Source organism: Oryx dammah, unplaced genomic scaffold, assembly GCF_014754425.2.
Source record: "Oryx dammah isolate SB20612 unplaced genomic scaffold, SCBI_Odam_1.1 HiC_scaffold_1, whole genome shotgun sequence".
NCBI lineage: Eukaryota > Metazoa > Chordata > Mammalia > Artiodactyla > Bovidae > Oryx > Oryx dammah.
The window spans coordinates 96,848,860-96,865,969 of record NW_024070185.1 but is presented as its reverse complement, the minus strand read 5'-3'; the positions used below and the strand labels follow the sequence as shown (position 1 = coordinate 96,865,969).

The following is a 17,110-nucleotide window of genomic DNA, read 5'->3' as shown; positions in this document are numbered from 1 at the left end:
TTATGGACTTCATAGATATTCAGTTGACCCCTGTACCATGTCAGGGTTAGGGGCAGTGACTCCCCCATGTAGTCAGATTTCTGTGAACTCCTATCTCTGCTTCAAAAAGGAATTGATAAATGACTCACCCAAAAGCAGGAAGCTGAAACAGTCTGGGTAGAATTGAAATTCAAATCCTAGTTCCACCCGTGATCTCTCATTGAACAAAAGCTTTTCCTGATACTTAAAGATCTGTGAAATGAAAATACAGATATTATAGTTATTGGGGAAAAAACCCACATATATGTGGACCTGCACACTTCAAACTCATGTAGGTTGAGGATTGATGGTACATGATTTTGTGCGATACCCATACATTTGCATATTCAGTCATGAAATGTTGTTATTGAAAACAAGTATGGGCTATTTTGGACTTCCCATTGGCGCTAGTGGTAAAGAACTGCCTGCCAGTGCAGAAGACATAAGAGATGGGGGTTCGATCCCTGGGTCGGAAAGATCCCTTGGAGGAGGGCATGGCAACCCACTCCAGTATTCTTGCCTGGAGAATCCCATGGATACAGTAGCCTAGTGGGCCACAGTCCATAGGGTCTCAGAGTCAGACACGACTGAAGCGACTTAGTATGCACGTGGGCTATTCCATACTGTACTAGGAGTTAGTAATACAAAGGAAAGTAAGTCTGCATTCAAGAAGCTCATAGACTTGGTGTGGCAGTGTTTTTCAGCAGAGTAGTGCATTAAAATAAGCCTGTGAAATTAAAGTACAAGTGTGGCATTTCATGTTTATATCTACTATCTTCCACATGCACCAGCATCAAGTTCCCAAATGAGAGAGAGAGAGAGTCCAGAAACTTGCCTTTTTAGCAGACTTTACTGTTGATTTTTAAGCACTATCTCTTGGTGAAGAACCGCTGGTCTAGTGGGTCAGTAATAACCATTTTGTTTTATTGCTGTTGAAAAACTAAGGACTGTGTTTCAGTTTGCAAGTTATTTTCCATTTTTTTTTAATTGCCTTTAAAAAGCTTTATAACTGCATGCTTGTTTTACAGGAGCAGAGTTACCAGGACAAGTTATCTCCATGGCAGCTTCTACTCTAGCAACCTTGGCCATCTCTATCACAGGGTATGAATCGAGCACTGAGGACCACACCTCTACCCAGCCTGCAGGTGACTGGTCTTGTGAGAATGCCTTCAGAATCATTCTGGAAAATGGAATATACATAGAACGTAAAATTAGGAAAGACACTGGCATCACAAAATGCTACTTGCTGGTCCTTCATTTTTCTCTCTCGTTCCTATTTTTACACTTTTTCCCTTCTATCTTTGTTCTCATGTATCACTTTTTTCATTCATTTAATTATTTATCTTAGGTTTCTTATCTTGATTTTTCATTCTTTCCTTTTTTTTTTAAGGGCTTTTCTTATTTTGTCATTCTTTCTCACTATCCTTTCATTTTATTTTCCTTTTCTTAAAGACCCATTTACTTTTGTCTATATTTTCCCCTACTTAAGTCCTTTAATTTGCCATTTCTTATACAACTGTCAGTTCTCCTCCATTGTTCTGTTTTGCTCTCTTTATGTTGCATTTTTTGGTCATTGTTCCTTTTCTCCATCTCTTTCTTTTGATTTTTATTTTCCATCTTCCAATCATTCATTTCTCTGGCATTTTTTGCTTTTCTTCTTAAAGTTTGCTTTGCATGCCTCTTGCTGTAAGTACATTGACTGTTTCCCGTAACACAGAATCCTCTAATTATTTTGGACACAGAGCTCCTGTGAGATCCAGCTAGTAGTTTTATATCAGCTGTAAAGTCATACCATACTCACACAGAATTCAGGAATGTAAAGGCCTTGTCTGTCTGTGCCAAGAGGCCCATTACTGCCAGAGGTTTGAGAGTTAAGGAATTGTTTTCATGAGCTCTCCTGGAAGAACTCACTTTAGAGAAGTCTTGAAAGAAGGGATCAGCTAAGAAGGCATTTCAGGTAGTAGGAAAACTTACTTTTCTTACACATTAAATTATGTTGTCAGAGTAGAGAGGGGATGATGTTTTGGTTATGGACTTACTATTCTTATGAATATCTGCCACATTCAGCAATATAAAGTTTCCAAATTAGGAAGACATTCAGAGAGCAAACAGAAGTGTATTATAATTAGCTTGATGTTTAGCCCCAAACCTCTGGGTAGAATGTTAGTTTTCATGAGATGAGCTGACTTAAACATGGTCCTAGTTACATCAGTAGTGAAAATGTCCTCACAGCTAAGCATCATTACAAAAAAAAACCACTGAAGAAATTATAGTAAAGCACTCACAGGGCTATTGTGGGGTTACTTATGAAAATTATGAAATAACAGGGAAAGCATTCTTAGAATAAAGACTTAATGAGTACCTTCTACATGTCAGGTAATATTTTTTTGCACTAGGAATTCAGTGGAGGGGAGAGTAAGACAGACAAGGTCTTATTTCTCCTGGAGTTGGCATTCAACTGAAGGGAGAAAGTGGGAAAGGTTCTGAGTGGAAAATGATACAACTGTGTAAAACTGTATAAAGAAAATGGGGCAAATAGGGTATTGAAGTTAGGGGTGTTTGTGGTTTTTTTTTTTTTACCTAGACTTTAAGAAATATGGTATACTTTTATTATTTATTAACTTTTTTAATAGAAGGCAAAATATAAGTTTTAGGATCTTACTCATTTCCATCATTGTGATGTATTCTGAGTAATAGTGAAATATAGCAATAGTTGCATTGTTAGAAAGCAGTGCCTTATGAAATAATTCAGTGTGATATCCTATATTTGAAGATTCATTCACCCCCAGCAACATGTTATTTTTTAGTATCTCATTCTAAGAGAAAGATATGCTTCAAAGCCCTGGGTTCTTATAAGAGCAGCTGGTCCCATTTAGATAAAATGATGCTGAAAAGCCATATTGTTTCAGAAACACATATAAATACATCTACAATCAAGTTAAAAGAGAAGGAATTTTTAGATAAAGAATTCTGTATGTTAATATTTATCACTTTATATGGTTTGAGTAATTTTCATGGGCTAATTATAGTTCTGTTACTTTGTCATGTGTTTTTCAAAATCTAAATGCTACATATATATAAATAGAAATGATAACTATGTCATAAAAAACTTGAACAGTGTAAAATACATAAAGTAAAAATAAACCATTTCTCATACTCAACCCTATCTCTCAACAAACTTAAGTTCCTTAGATGTAAACACTGTCGGTGTTAATTCTCCATACCTTTTTCATTACATTTGCAAGCACATATCGTTCTCCACACCTTTTTTTTTTTTTATTACATTTGCAAGCATACATCCGGGTCTTTTTTTTTTTTTTTTTTTTAACCCAGTGTAATCATGCTATCTTAGTACATCTTGAAGGCTTGAACCAGGCTAGCCTAGCTAATTGCTAATTGCTCTGTATTACTATTTATTAATGTGGACCAGTATGTAGGTGATTTTTTTTTTTTTTGCTTTTCCTCCTCAGGGACAGAAACCATGGACAGGGGAGAACCCCCTCCAACACTGTCCTCATCTTCTTCACCCACCTCCCCTTCACGCACCCTGGGCAGACAGAGATCTGAAGTTGGAACGTTTCTTAGGAAGAAGAAAACTAGTGACGTCTACTTTGTGTCTCTCCTCTGGGCCATTGTCGGAGTCCAGATCTGGTCAAACCTGTGGATTGTACAGTTGCTGCCAGTGCCTATTGCAGGTAATTGGTTAGTGATGATCTTGTCTTGCCTTTGAAGATTTTTTTTCTTTAATTTGTGGATTTTTTTTTTTTTTAATGTTTGAGATAACTTTACTATCTTTTTAAATAAAAAGGAGTAGGCTGTGAACATGATGGCCCCCACAAAGTTTTTACAACTGTAATTACCCTGGACTTATTCTCGACACCATAGGAACTTTCTTCCTAGGACCTCTCCAGAGGTTTAAAAATGCTGATGAAGGAATTGTTGACCTGGCATGTAACACTGAGCTCATGGTTCAAAATAGTAAACTGTGAACTGTTAGATTACAAGGCCAGGGCTAAGGACACAGAGCTCCCTAGAGTTAGGGAAATTATAGTGGCTGGGACCAATTGTCTAGGGTCCAAATGTCAATACAACCCTCACAGATAAGTAGCACTTCCTTCTAGTCCCTCCTCCTTCTTAGTTGGCTTTTAACAGGGGGTTTAACCCCTGTTTAAAGGGAAACCACACTACCCCCCTGCAGAGGGGTACCTTCATATTATAGTTTTGAGTAGTTCCTGCTGAAATCATGTAGTATACAGCTGTTTGTAACAGCCCTGGTCGCTACTGAACCCTGGTGAAAGATTCAGATGTACAGAGCATCAAGAAGAGAAATAAAAATACAAATGAAAATGTTACCCTGTGGGGTATAAAATTATGATGTGTATGGAATACCTTCTACTTATCTGGTCAGTACACATCAAACGTCTAAGGAAAAGAACAAAATTTGGCAAGAGCAGCTGTAATAGCCAAAGAGACAAGGACAGGTCAGAGGTTAGTATGCTTTATCCTGGAATAGTACAGTGTGGGGGCCAAGGTTGTAGTCAGTGAAATCCTCATGATCAAGGTATCCAACGTTTGTATGGGCTCTGAATCCTTGGACCCCTTCAAGGATTCAGACTTCACAGAGAAGGTGGGAGATAGGTAGGTGGGGGTTGTGTGGAAAGTGTCCCAGTTCTATCAATCTGGAATATTTTGAACTTCCTTCCTTCCCTCCTCCATTAAACAAAAACAAAACCTATAATCTTTATTTTAGCACTAGCTTTCCTGTTTTAGGAAGGTTTTGTGAAACCGAACCTGTTCATAATCGCTGTCTTTTGTGTGTGTGTATTTCTCACCTTCCTCACAGTCTGGGTGCTCAAAAAGCTTGTTATTCACTTTGGCGTTGTGAACTTTCTGGAGAAGCGCTGCGCTGTGTGGTGGGAGGCCACGGAGCACTTTCTGAAGGAGCGGCAGCAAGCCCTGGCCCCGTGGCCGATCATCGGGCTCGCGAAATTCTTGTTAAAAGTTGATAGCAAGGTATTGTATTTTCATAACTTGAGCTGCTTTCAAATAGAGTTTATGTATTTCGTTATCTAAAAGATTCCATTTTATGGTGTATCAGTATTTACGTACTTGCTGATAACACATTTAATGTCTAACTGATGAAATTTAGAGTGATGGATGGGATAGAGTTAGTTTGAATTAAGTGTTGTGTGAGTATTTTTACTATTTAAAAATGAGGGAAAAGGAGCACCTAGTTCAACTCTCAATTTATGAGGACCAAATTGAAATCTAGAGGGGTTAAGTGACTTGCCTAAAATTATATAGCCAGGTGTAGCTCAGTTCAGTGAATAATTTTGGATAATTCTCATGTGTCAGATAGCATAAGTTTTAGGGAAAACCAGATGAATCCTGGAAAACTAGGTACAGAAGCTCTGTTTTAGTGGGGAGACAACAATCCATTAAAATTTAGAGGCTGTGCTTGTTTCAGAAGCTGATGTTAGGAGCATAGTCTCTGAATTCAAACTTTGGATTCAGATCCCGGTTCTGCTGCTTATTAGCTCTGTGATCTTAGATGAGTTTTGTAACCCTTCTGTGCCAATGAATATAAAGTATAATAGCAAGTAATATCTCACAGAATGGTAGTGAGGGTTCAGTGAGTTATTACATGTTCAGTTCCTAGACTGGGATCTGGTACACTGTAAGCTCTATAAGTGTTAAGCCGTTGTTATAATTTGACAGGAGAGGTGTGTACAGAATACAGTGGTAGTACTGAGCAAGAAATGACTCACTGTTGATGAGCAGTGGGGAAGGTGATACCAAAGCACCAGGAGTTTATTAGGGAGGCATGGCAAGAAGAGCTGGTAAATGGAGCAAGGGGTACAGGGACTCCCACAGCGTGAGTTCTTAGGGAACAAAGTGGAATATGTGAAATGGTGATTAGTGGGAGGCAGAGCTGGAGAGTCAGGCAAGACTGGATCAAGAACACCTTTTTGTGTGCCGTGCTGTGCAAGCTGGACTGTATCACAGGGCTAGTGACTACTTTTAACAGGTCCATCCATGGCTTAAGGTTGAAAAACACTGTTGGATGAAGCAAATGTAGATAGAGACAAGAACAGTATCTGGAGTTCATGTGAGGGGGAGGAAGTCAAAGGAGGTGCAGGGGATACATATTTTTAATAGATTGCTCGGTTGTCTTCCAGAAAGTTTGCTAGTTTTAATTCCCACCTCAGCAGTGTATGAGAATGCCCATTTCTTTGAACTCTTGCCAGTACTCGATATTATGGTGTAACAAAGTCCATTTTAGTTTTGTAAAAAGAAGTATCTCGGTGTTGCTTTAATTTGAAAATTTTAAAAATAACAGTTGAGTTGACCATTCTTTTATTTGCTTCTTGGCTGTTTATATTTTTCTTTTTTAATTTGCCTATTGTGTGTGTGTGTGTGACTTTTGTGACCGTGATATGTGGCTTGCGGGAATCTTAGTTCCCTGACCAGGGATTGAACTTGGGCCCTTGGCAGTGAAAGTACAGAGTTCTAATCACTGGACCACCAGGGAAATCCCTGCCTATTGTGTTCTTATTAATTTTTTTCAATTTTTAAAATAAGAATCTAGGACTTCTCACAGATTTCAACATGTTTATCACATCTCCCTGATTAAGGTGAAGTTTTATCTTATTAGAGCAGATTTATCGCTTCAAGCTGTTTAAAGAGGGTGACTCTTACACAGTTAATTTCTTTGTCTTACCACTATCAGATGGCATAAAAACTAAGTCCTATTTTCAGTGTTCCCATATACTTGTATTGGGAACACTTCATTTAGGACAACTGTATAGTTGTGTTGGTTGACATTCCAGGGGCATCAAAAAGCATTTGCTAAGGGTTAGTCTTGTAAAAGTTTGTCATTTTTATTCTAATTTATATGTCAGTCTGTTGTTCTTCAGGAAGAGAGACAGTAAAATGAATAAAACTAGCATTTTCTGTTCTGTATGATACATATCAAAAAAAATGGGTATCACAAATTGAATATTTGTTCAGTTATAATTGATGCCAAAATTATGTTTTATGCAGTATAATAATATATCTGGGGCTCCTGCTTTGGGGAATAAATCCATTTTCCATGTTTCTATTTAATTTCAGTTGATTGGGCCAGCGTTGAAATGATCCATCTAGAGAAGGTTGTTCGAAGTGTGTGTCCAAACATGTACTAGGTGTGCCAGGAATAACTCTGCAAAGAGCATTTAGTCATTCAGATGAAATTAAGCTTTTTAGTCTTTATGCTTTTTATATTACTAATAATGCTTTAAATCCTATGTTTGCTGATTTTTATTTTATGTGACCATTAACTAGTGTTAGTTATTATAGTGCTAAATATTGTGAGGTGTAGATGAGGTAATGTCTATGTGAAAAAACAGCAGGATATTGCATACAGTAGAAAAATGCATGCCTAAAAAATTGGAAATGGAAGAAAATGCGCCTAAGATTATCAGAATCTTAAATATGTCTCCTGTTTGGCCAGGTGTTCACTGTTCCAAATGAGCACTGAAATGTTTTACTCTAGGAAATATAAAATAAGTGCTATTATAAAGCTGCAACTACAAAGTTCAATGAAAATGTAGTGTGAGAACAGGAGTTAGTTTACATAGGGACTGAAAATCCTTTTAATGCATGGTATGTGAAAAATCTTAATCACCGCTTTGATCTTTAGAATTTGGTATGAAAGTTTAAGCCTGTAAACATTCAGGTTATCTTTATGTACTTTTGATCATTGAATTTCGAACAAAGTTTGTGGTTATCATCATTTCAATCGTGTGTCTTAAAGGAATACTACATTCACTTGATTTCGAAACTTTGTTAATGCATTTCAGTTTTTTTCCCAATTTTTCCTTTGTCTGAGATAATTTCCTCCTCATGCTCTCAGTGACTCTCTCTTCTTTTCATACTGTTACTGCATTCTCTAATGATATGCCACTGTTCTTATCTTCTCTCTCACCTTTACCCCTATCCTCAAGCTCTGGCACTGGCTAAATAAGAAGGTAAATGAACACCCGGATGTTGATTTTTACTATTGAATTCTGTAACTCCCCCGCCATATCTCCGTTCTCACCCTGTTTCTGTTCATATGTCAGACTAAGTTTTTGTTTTTTAAAGTTCTAATTATAAGCTATGGAAGGTCGTGAAGCATTAATGTTGCCACAGTGCAATCTGCTAAAAACTTAAAACTATTTATTTAGGATGTGGATGGTATCTCCTTGTCTGAGTGTGTTGACGTTCTGTCTCACGGTCCTTTTGTCCACAGTGACCCCCAGGCCTTTTCAGCCCAGCGTGATACTCTCGTCTCCTTTGATGTGTGAGAGCATTTTAGGCAAAAGTTACTGAAAAGGAAAGAGAACTCTTTATGGTTACTTTTTCTATAAATAACACCACAGTTTTTTTAAAAAGACTTGTGAAATATTTGTATGATTCTCTTGGCCCATAGTGTTTTTTGTCTTTTTTTTTTTAATAGCTAGTGTTTCAGAATTTTATTTTTTATCTCAAAAAACACTGTAGTCATGGCCCGTGACATCTAGTTTTATGTATTTCCCAAAGTGTGAGGTTGTATCTATGGTCAGTGCCTCACATGATTAGCATGGAATTTTCAGTAACTTAAATGAAGCCTAATCCAGATAGATTTGTAGATGTATATCAAAGGTACCATACCTTTGATATATAGTACACATACAGTAGTTCTGACAGTGTTATCAAATCCCTAGGGCAGATAGCAAAAGATGATGTCATTCTGTGTCTTGTCATTAAACACAGTAAGACCTCAAAAATCTTCAGTGAAAATACTATAGCAGGCCTTAAGAAAAATGTGTTACCTCTTAGAAATAGTTCAAAATGAGGCTCCTGGGTGTAAAGATTAGAGTTTCGTTCTTTCTGTTGAAAGAGAAGAAAGGGGAGACTTATTGACAGTGTTTATTACACTTTTAAACTTTGGATCAAAAATTAACAGTGTGTAAAATCAGCATACACACATACCACTGTGACCACACACACATGCAAACACATATACACAAATGGCTCTGTGTACCTCGCTCTGCAAAGCAAATATGAGTGAGTGAGTTCAATCCTTGGCAAATGATAGTGCTACAAAAATAGGTTGTATTTTCTTACTTTGATTAAAGTAGGTGGTCTTATGTATTTCCCCACTTTGTTTTTATTGAAATGAAATTGTTCTCAAGAGATGAGAGAAAGGAGAGCTAAAGTCATTAGGTTCAGTCTGATTTAACCTTTGGAGACTTGAGTTAGGTTACCTAATCCGTAGCTGACTAGTTGTGAATTAGTTTTAAAAGATTCTCAAGGGATCAGGTAACCTTTTCCTTTTCTTTGATGATTCTGTGTAGCATAGGTAAAGTATTGGGCTGGAGCTGGAGTAACCGCTGTAACTTCTGAGGGCCTGGGCCCCAGGAAAGCACATAAATAAGTTGAAGTCCGTTTTGTTACATATTTCATCCAAGGGCAGAAAATTTGCAGCATCGGGTATTGGTATTCCAAGTTCAGGTGGGGTGAATTAGAAACTAATTCAAGAGAAGTGAGGGTGAGAAACACGGCTGTGATTAATCGAAATGTAACTGTTTCTTGAGACTTAGTTGTTTTATTTCTCAGTATTTATTATTTGCACTGAGACTGCTAGAGTTAGGTTAAGAAAAACAAAGCAAAATAAAAACCTACATGTCCAGAATAATGAATAGAAAACTCAGTAGTGGAATGGCAATTTCTTCATAACTTGACAAAGAAGGTGAGTCAGTTTAGAAGCCTCAGAGTATCTTTTGATATAACTATGTATTTACTGACATTTCTACATTTTAAAAAATGCATGCCCTTTATTTATACTTAAAACATTCAGAATGTCGTTTTAAAAGTACTCCCCTTCTACTTTTAGAATATAAAATCTCAAACCTAAAATAAACTGGGAAATAAATGGAGCAGGGTAGGAATCAACAGGCAGTGTGGTTCCCCTTGCTTAAAGCAGAGCGCAGCCTCATGGGACAGCGCCTCTGGCATTTCTTTACGACAGCGCCTCTGGCAGTTCTTTACGAATTCTCTGCTTCATCCCCTTCCCCTTCACTTCCTCTGACCACATTTCTCTTTCTGTGTCTATGAGTTGCAGTTTCCTTATGAGTCTTGTTCCATTCACTCTTTTAGGGGGTTCGTTTCCTCCATAAGTTTTCTATCCTCTTTGATTGTTTCCTCTCGATTGGTCCTTGTAGTTCTCCACATTTTTAAGTCTTTCCTGTCTCTCTTTTCCTCTTTTTTTTTCTCTTTTACTTCTGCTATCTTCCTTTTGCCTGTTTTCTCACCTTATCTTAGCTGGCCATGTGTAAATAGAAACCTCCCCCGACCCCCGCCACACACATACCTTTTGCTTGTGTATGGAACATCTTAAGTGATTTTATTTACAGACCTGCCTTGGAAATGCTGTGGGTTGGGTTCCAGACCACAGCAGTAAAGTGAACATTGCAGTAAGGCAAGTCACATGGTTTTCTTTGGGTTCCCAGTACATATAACATTTGTTTGTACTATACTGTAGTCTGGACTTCCCTGATAGCTCAGTTGGTAAAGAACCTGCCTGCAATGCAGGAGACCCGGGTTAGATCCCTGGGTCAGGAAGATCCGCTGGAGAAGGGGAAGGCTACCCACTCCAGTATTCTGGCTTGGAGGATTCCATGGACTGTATTATACAGGTCCATGGGGTTGCAAAGAGTCGGGCAGGCTAAGTGACTCGCTTTCACATACTGTAGTCTGTTGGGCTTAATAGGTGGCGCAGTGGTAAAAAGTTGGCGACTGAGTTGGACACATGTAGTCTATTAAATGTGCAATAGCATTATGTCCCCAGAATTGTATAAACCGTAATTAAAAATACTTTATTGCTAAAAAAAAAAAAAGACTAAACATCATCTCAGCTCTCAGTGAGTTGTGGTAGTAGCATCAAAAGTCACTGATTACAAATGACCATAGTAAATATCATAACAAAAAAGTTTGAAATATTGGGAGAATTACCAAAATGTGATAGAGATACAAAATAAGCAGATGCTGTTGGAATAAATGGCACCGATATACTTGATCAATGCAGGGTTGCCACAAACCTTCAGTGTGTAAAAAAGCATGTTGTTTACAAAGCACAATAAATTGAAACACAATAAAACGGTTCCTGCCTGTATTTTAAATTTTCAGTAAAATCTAACCCTCAGTATTATCTCTTGAAAATAAATATTTATTTAGGTATCTCTTATTCCAGTCCTTAGGTATATAGAGCTTGTGATAGGAAAATTCTGCCCTGGCTTGAAAACAAAAGTTTGACTTTTGTAATGTTGTTGTACATAATGTGTTTGTAAATATTCCATGTTTTATATGTTAAAAATACTCAGACATAACTTTAGATACTTTCCAAATGAAAACATCTTTTATGTTAATGTATTTTAGGAAGTGAATTTTCTAAAAAAAAAATTGAGGCTCCTAAGTTATTTTCAGAAGTCATAATTTGTGAATACCAATCCAAGCTTAATTCTGATATTTTCTTTATTTTACCTATTCAAATATGGATTAACTGAGCTTTTACCATATGCTGTTCACTGTTAGGTTTTGGAGGTACAAAGAGGAATCATGCAACACTAGCTCTTTGCTCAGGAAACTCTCAAAAACTAGATGTTGAGTTAGTTTCTGATTGTGATACTTTTCACTTTCACCGATTTTAGAACTTACATTCAAAATATGACCTCTGACCTTCCATATCTTAGAAACCTGTTATTACTTTTTTTAATCTCTGCATTGTCTTTAATGCTTTGGTAGCATGCACTGAAAATTAACTCTTCTGTTTGAAAGCTGTAATTGTCAAGATAAAAATGCACTGTTTATCTTTGAGTTCACTGTAGCATTGATCTCTTGGTGACAGTGTCCTTCCTGAAAGATAAGGAGGTGCAAGCTTATAATCTTTGAATAGAAAGCAAGTGTTTTAGAAGACATGCTGTTTTAACCATCCTTCTTTGCTCTTGGATGTTTAACTGTTTGGAGAGCATAATTCATATTTAAAAGAAGAGTAACTTACTCATCAGTGCTTATGTTGGGATGGAGGGGTGCATTGTGGTATTTCAATCATCAGTCTGGTTGTATTTTTGAAATGTTAATTGGTAGCTTTGCATGGCAGGAATTCTAGAAATTTGTCCAGGTTAGATATTCTGAAAACAAAAGTTTTAGAAAATGTAGGATTATTTGTGATTGTGAAAGATGAGAAAAGTTATACTCAAAATAGAATGTCTAGACACAACTGAGCGACTTCACTTTCACTTTTCACTTTCATGCATTGGAGAAGGAAATGGCAACCCACTCCAGTGTTCTTGCCTGGAGAATCCCAGGGACAGGGGAGCCTGGTAGGCTGCCATCTGTGGGGTTGCACAGAGTCAGACATGACTGAAGTGACTTAGTAGCAGCAGCAGCAGCAGTGGCATTTTGGAAAAGCATAATTTTAATTATTGATTAAGAGATGACCACTGCATTAATTATTATTTTTTATTTATAGTCAATTATAATTTGTCATAAAGCTTATGGTTTAAAAAGAATAGAAATTTCAAGTGGATTTCTTATTTTATTATGAAATATTTCAAATATAAAAGGATAGAAGAGCACCCACATGCCTGTCTTCCAGTGTGACAAAAACATTACCTGTGCAGCTGAAGTCTCTTGTGTATCCCTCCCTGATTGTGCATCTGTGTCCCACCCCTTTTGCTTCCAGGGTAGCTATTATTCTGAAATTGGTATTTATCACTGCCTTAACAGTAGATGTTATTTGTAACTCTGATGACATTAGGGGAAAAAATATTTTGAATGTAATTCCCATTTTAATTTGCTCCTATTTTATCTGTATAGTTTAGGACATATCTGTATTGTAAGAGTCATCCTTTTTCTAAAGTCATGTCTATTTGCTAATTGACAGTAGAGATTTGAGGTCACTAATGGATTGTCATTATTTAGTTTAGAATGTTTATCAGATCGTAAATTCTAATTTGAAATGTCAACATACCACAGTATGAGAATCCAAGCATAGATTTAGGTGATATTCAAATTGATTGCCTTTTCTTAGAAGTGACAATAATAAGCTCTTTCTATAACAACAATTAACACTGTTAATTTTCTAAAGTGGCTTATAGCTTTCGCTGCTTTAAGCATTATGCCATAGTTTCTGCAGTGCTGAATATCCTGTTTTGTCTCCATGATGTTTGAATGCACATGTGTTTTTATTAAGCTGTGCTTGAAAGATGACTAATTCTCTTTCTCATTTCTGTGCAGATGATCATCTGGTTGGAGAAGATGTTAGACAAAATAATTAGCATTTTCATCATATTTTTGTTAGTGATAGGAACACTTCTTTTAGCCCTACTCCTGACTGCAAAGGTACAGTACAACAATTACTATCACCATTAATAAACTCTTTAACTGTTAGAATTTGTTGTATGGATAAGAAGCCAGCAGTTACATGCATAGGAGATGTTACTTTGCTTATAAATAATTATAGCATTTAAAGTATTTATGATTTTTGTATTGCTGGTTTTGTCATGAATTTACCTAATGTATTTTTATCATTAAAATTTTATTATCATAAAAATCCTCTGAGGTAAATGGCAGATGAAAAATGGAGATACTGAGGGAAAAGTGGGTTCTTCTCTCAAAAGGAGAACTATGGTCTGGTCCATGACTCCTAGCGTAGATCCTGTTCACTTGATCAGAATTTGATTCCTTCCTTCATGTCTTTCTGCTGATTTACCATTAAGATATTTCTCACTTTCCAGATCCTTCCAGCTTGCATCTCCTTTCTGCCTTCTTAGTTTGGACTGCTGTAACAGAATACCATACACCAAGTGTCTTAAACAACAAACCTTTATTTCTCATAGTTCTGGAGGCTGAGAGCCCCAGGTGAAAGTGTGAGCTTCTTGGTAAAGGCTCTGTTCCTGGTTTATAGGTGGCTGATTTCTCCCTGTATTCTCACATGATAGGGAAAGAGAACATCTTTGTATTTCTTCGTTTAAGGATGCTAATCCCATCGTGTCTTCCATCAGGTCTTCCCTGGTAGCTCAGTCAGTAAGGAATCTGCCTGCAGTGCAGGAGACCTGGGTTCGATCCCTGGATTGGGAAGACCCCCTGGAGAAGGAAATGGCAACCCACGCCAGTATTCTTGCCTGGAAAATGCTATTGACAGAGGAGCCCTGGTGGGCTGCAGCCCATGGGGTCACAAGAGTCAGAAACGACTTAGCGACTAAACCACCACCACCAGTCTCATCATAAGAGAGCCACCCTCATGACCTAATTACTTCCCAAAGGCCCTACCTCTTACAACTATCAACATTGGATGTTAGGCTTTCAACTGACAAATTTTGAGAGGATTTTAAAAAATGTAGTCCTTATTACACCTCTTTCATCAAAGAAAATCATTCTCCAAAATTCAGCTAAATTTTTTGTCTCTTACTGGCTTTTCGAAAAACTTTTGTAGTCTATCACAGTCTTTATTTTATTTGGACCCTGAACTCTGAACTCTGCACCCCAGATTTTTATATGTTGTTTTCCAGAAATTGTGAAGCTTGCCTGATATCCTGGATGTGAACCATTTTCATATAGTGCTGTAGAGATATGGTAGTATCTATTAGCAATAGATAATCTAATATGCAGCAATTTACTAAAGGATTGCACTGTTTGCTACTATTTGACTTTACTTGGAAGTCCTGTTCTCAGTCACTCTTAGCTTCAGTATGCCCTGATCTTATCATTTCCTTCTAACAACCTGCTCTCTCTCTACCTGTTTCAGTTAAAATGCAGTTTTTACCTTTTCTTTGGATTTTAATCATGTATAGTCACTTATTTAGACTCTAAAGACTTGAGAGGTCTGTCTTTGACCTTCCTCTGTACATTTTTCTAGTTCTTAGAGAAACCTTTCACCAGTAAGTAATTCTTTTCCTTTTTTTTCCTCTTTTTCCTCCCCTATTCTACTTTCCCTTCTTTGTCCCTTTGTGTAGGGTCTTCTTGGCCTGCTCATCTCAATTGTTTCATCTTTCTTTTTCTTTGTTCATTGCATGCTTCAGTGAGCTTTTGCTTCACTGAACTTTGATAACAATTATTACTGAACCATTTCTTTGTAGTTTAGGACTCATGCAAACTGAGCTTTTAAAGGAAACTTACTGGTTATCTAGTTCATTCTCCTAGCCAATAAAAGCATCGTGCTCTAAAACACCATGACAGTATCCATTTGAAGTCTTAATAGATATCTCAAATATAACATGTCAGAACTGAATTCCAGACCCTCCCATGCTTGTCTGTTCTTCTCATTTCAAGTAAGTGACAGCTTCATTCTGCTTGCTCAGGTGAAAAGCCTCAGGGTCATTCTTGACTACTTTTTTTTCTTTTATTAATAGATGCATATCCAGTTTGTCAGAAAATCCTTTTTGCCTCCATGTTCCTAGTATATTTTGGGATAATAGCAGGGTTGAGGATGTTAGGTAATTCCTTTCTACCTAAAGCAAGGATTAAATGGTATAAAAATTATTATAAACACCATAAGGGCATTGAAAAATGATCAGTCAGGCAATAATTTGAGGAGTATTTGCTTGTGGAAAACTGCTACTGCATCTGGTAAAAGCATGTAGTTTGTGGCTTTTTTACTTGGAGTTACTTATCCTCATCTGCCTTGTGTGGGCCGAAAAAACCTACAGATTTTCTTATGGGTTGTGGTGGATTTGGTTTGGGACTGGCAGCAGAGAAGCTGTGAATTAAAGAGAGAGGTTCTGGAAGCAAGAGAGACATAGAAGGGCTGAGATTAATATATCACATTTTAGAATGGTATATGGGAGACCCTAAGGTATCCTGTGAATATTGAAAGCCTAGGGAGATTTGCACATTTGTTGTACCTTTGATTACATTTCTCAAGTTTCACGCATCTCAGGCTAGAAAGGATTCAGCTTCCTAGTGTGAAGTGTCTGAGCATAACTTTATGCCAAAGTTATTGGCTGACTGTTTAGCTATTCAGGTTCAGGGAGAACCCTTGGGATTTTCAAAAAATAAAAAACACTGAGCAGAGACATTAATGACAGGGAAGACAAACTTTGCAGTTATTACAGGTAAGTTGTTTGCTTACTGAAACAAAATGACAGCTCTCAGAGTTACAAAACAATCTAGAGTTGCCTTGTTATGGATAGTGGCAGTTCAGTGCAGGTCTCTTAAGTTAACTGAAACTAAGGTATCTCATTACTTGACGCTTAAAGCATTGTTCCTAGAGTAGTATAAAAGATAAATGTTAGATTGAGTTTAATTTTTATGGATACTCTTTTCTTGTCCATAATACAGGTACATCAAGAGAGTGTACACATGATTGAAGTCACAAGCAATTTGATTAATGAAACTCTAGCAAATCATCCTGAGTGGGCAAAGTAAGAATGTAATTTTGACAAAAATAGAGATCGATGGCCTAGGTTCTGTGTCTGTTTTCGTGAAATGATCTTCATTGGTACAGTTACCTTGGAAGAGAGAAGAGTTTGCCAAAACTTTGTGAATGTTGTCATTTTTGCATAAGAATGACATGTAATGGGATGGTGGATGTAATTTTGACAAACATAGAGATGGATGGCCTAGGTTCTATGTCTTGTTTTTATGAAATGATCTTCATTGGTACAGTTACCTTGGAAGAGAGAATAGAGAAGAGTTTGCAAACCTTTGTTGAATGTTGTCATTTTTGCATAAGAACGACATGTAATGGGATGGAGGGGAGCAGAGGGGAAAGTCCAAATATTGAATTGAGTCTCACAGTTTACAACATGTCTTTGATTTACTAAGCTTTCCCCTACCTTATGTTGTTTGCTGAAGAGTTTATCCCCATTTTACAGATAAGGAAACAGGATCAGAGGTTAAGGGATTCAAGAAAATCCCCCCCATGGCAAAGTCAGCAGCGTTCCCATACTGTATCATTTTTTGTGGCAGAGTTGGCAGACTACAGCTCAGAACCAAATCCAACCACCTATTCCTATAAAGATTTATTGGAACAGCCTACACCTGTTCATGTCATGTTGTCTGTGGCTATTTGGAGGCTGCAGAAAAAAGC

General features: G+C 37.2%; 1 protein-coding gene across 2 annotated transcripts in view; it reads left to right on the top strand.

Moving 5' to 3' along the window:
• Positions 1-17,110, top strand: part of TMEM245 (transmembrane protein 245) — a 78,575-nt gene that overhangs the window by 19,607 nt on the left and 41,858 nt on the right. Inside the window, exons 4-9 of one of the 2 annotated variants that reach the window (XM_040237318.1) lie at positions 1,047-1,163; positions 3,489-3,713; positions 4,862-5,031; positions 8,004-8,027; positions 13,318-13,422; positions 16,360-16,442. In XM_040237318.1, the coding sequence (XP_040093252.1) occupies positions 1,047-1,163; positions 3,489-3,713; positions 4,862-5,031; positions 8,004-8,027; positions 13,318-13,422; positions 16,360-16,442 (724 nt within the window). The remainder of the gene's footprint in view (positions 1-1,046; positions 1,164-3,488; positions 3,714-4,861; positions 5,032-8,003; positions 8,028-13,317; positions 13,423-16,359; positions 16,443-17,110) is intronic. The other variant, XM_040237322.1, reaches the window with a different exon arrangement.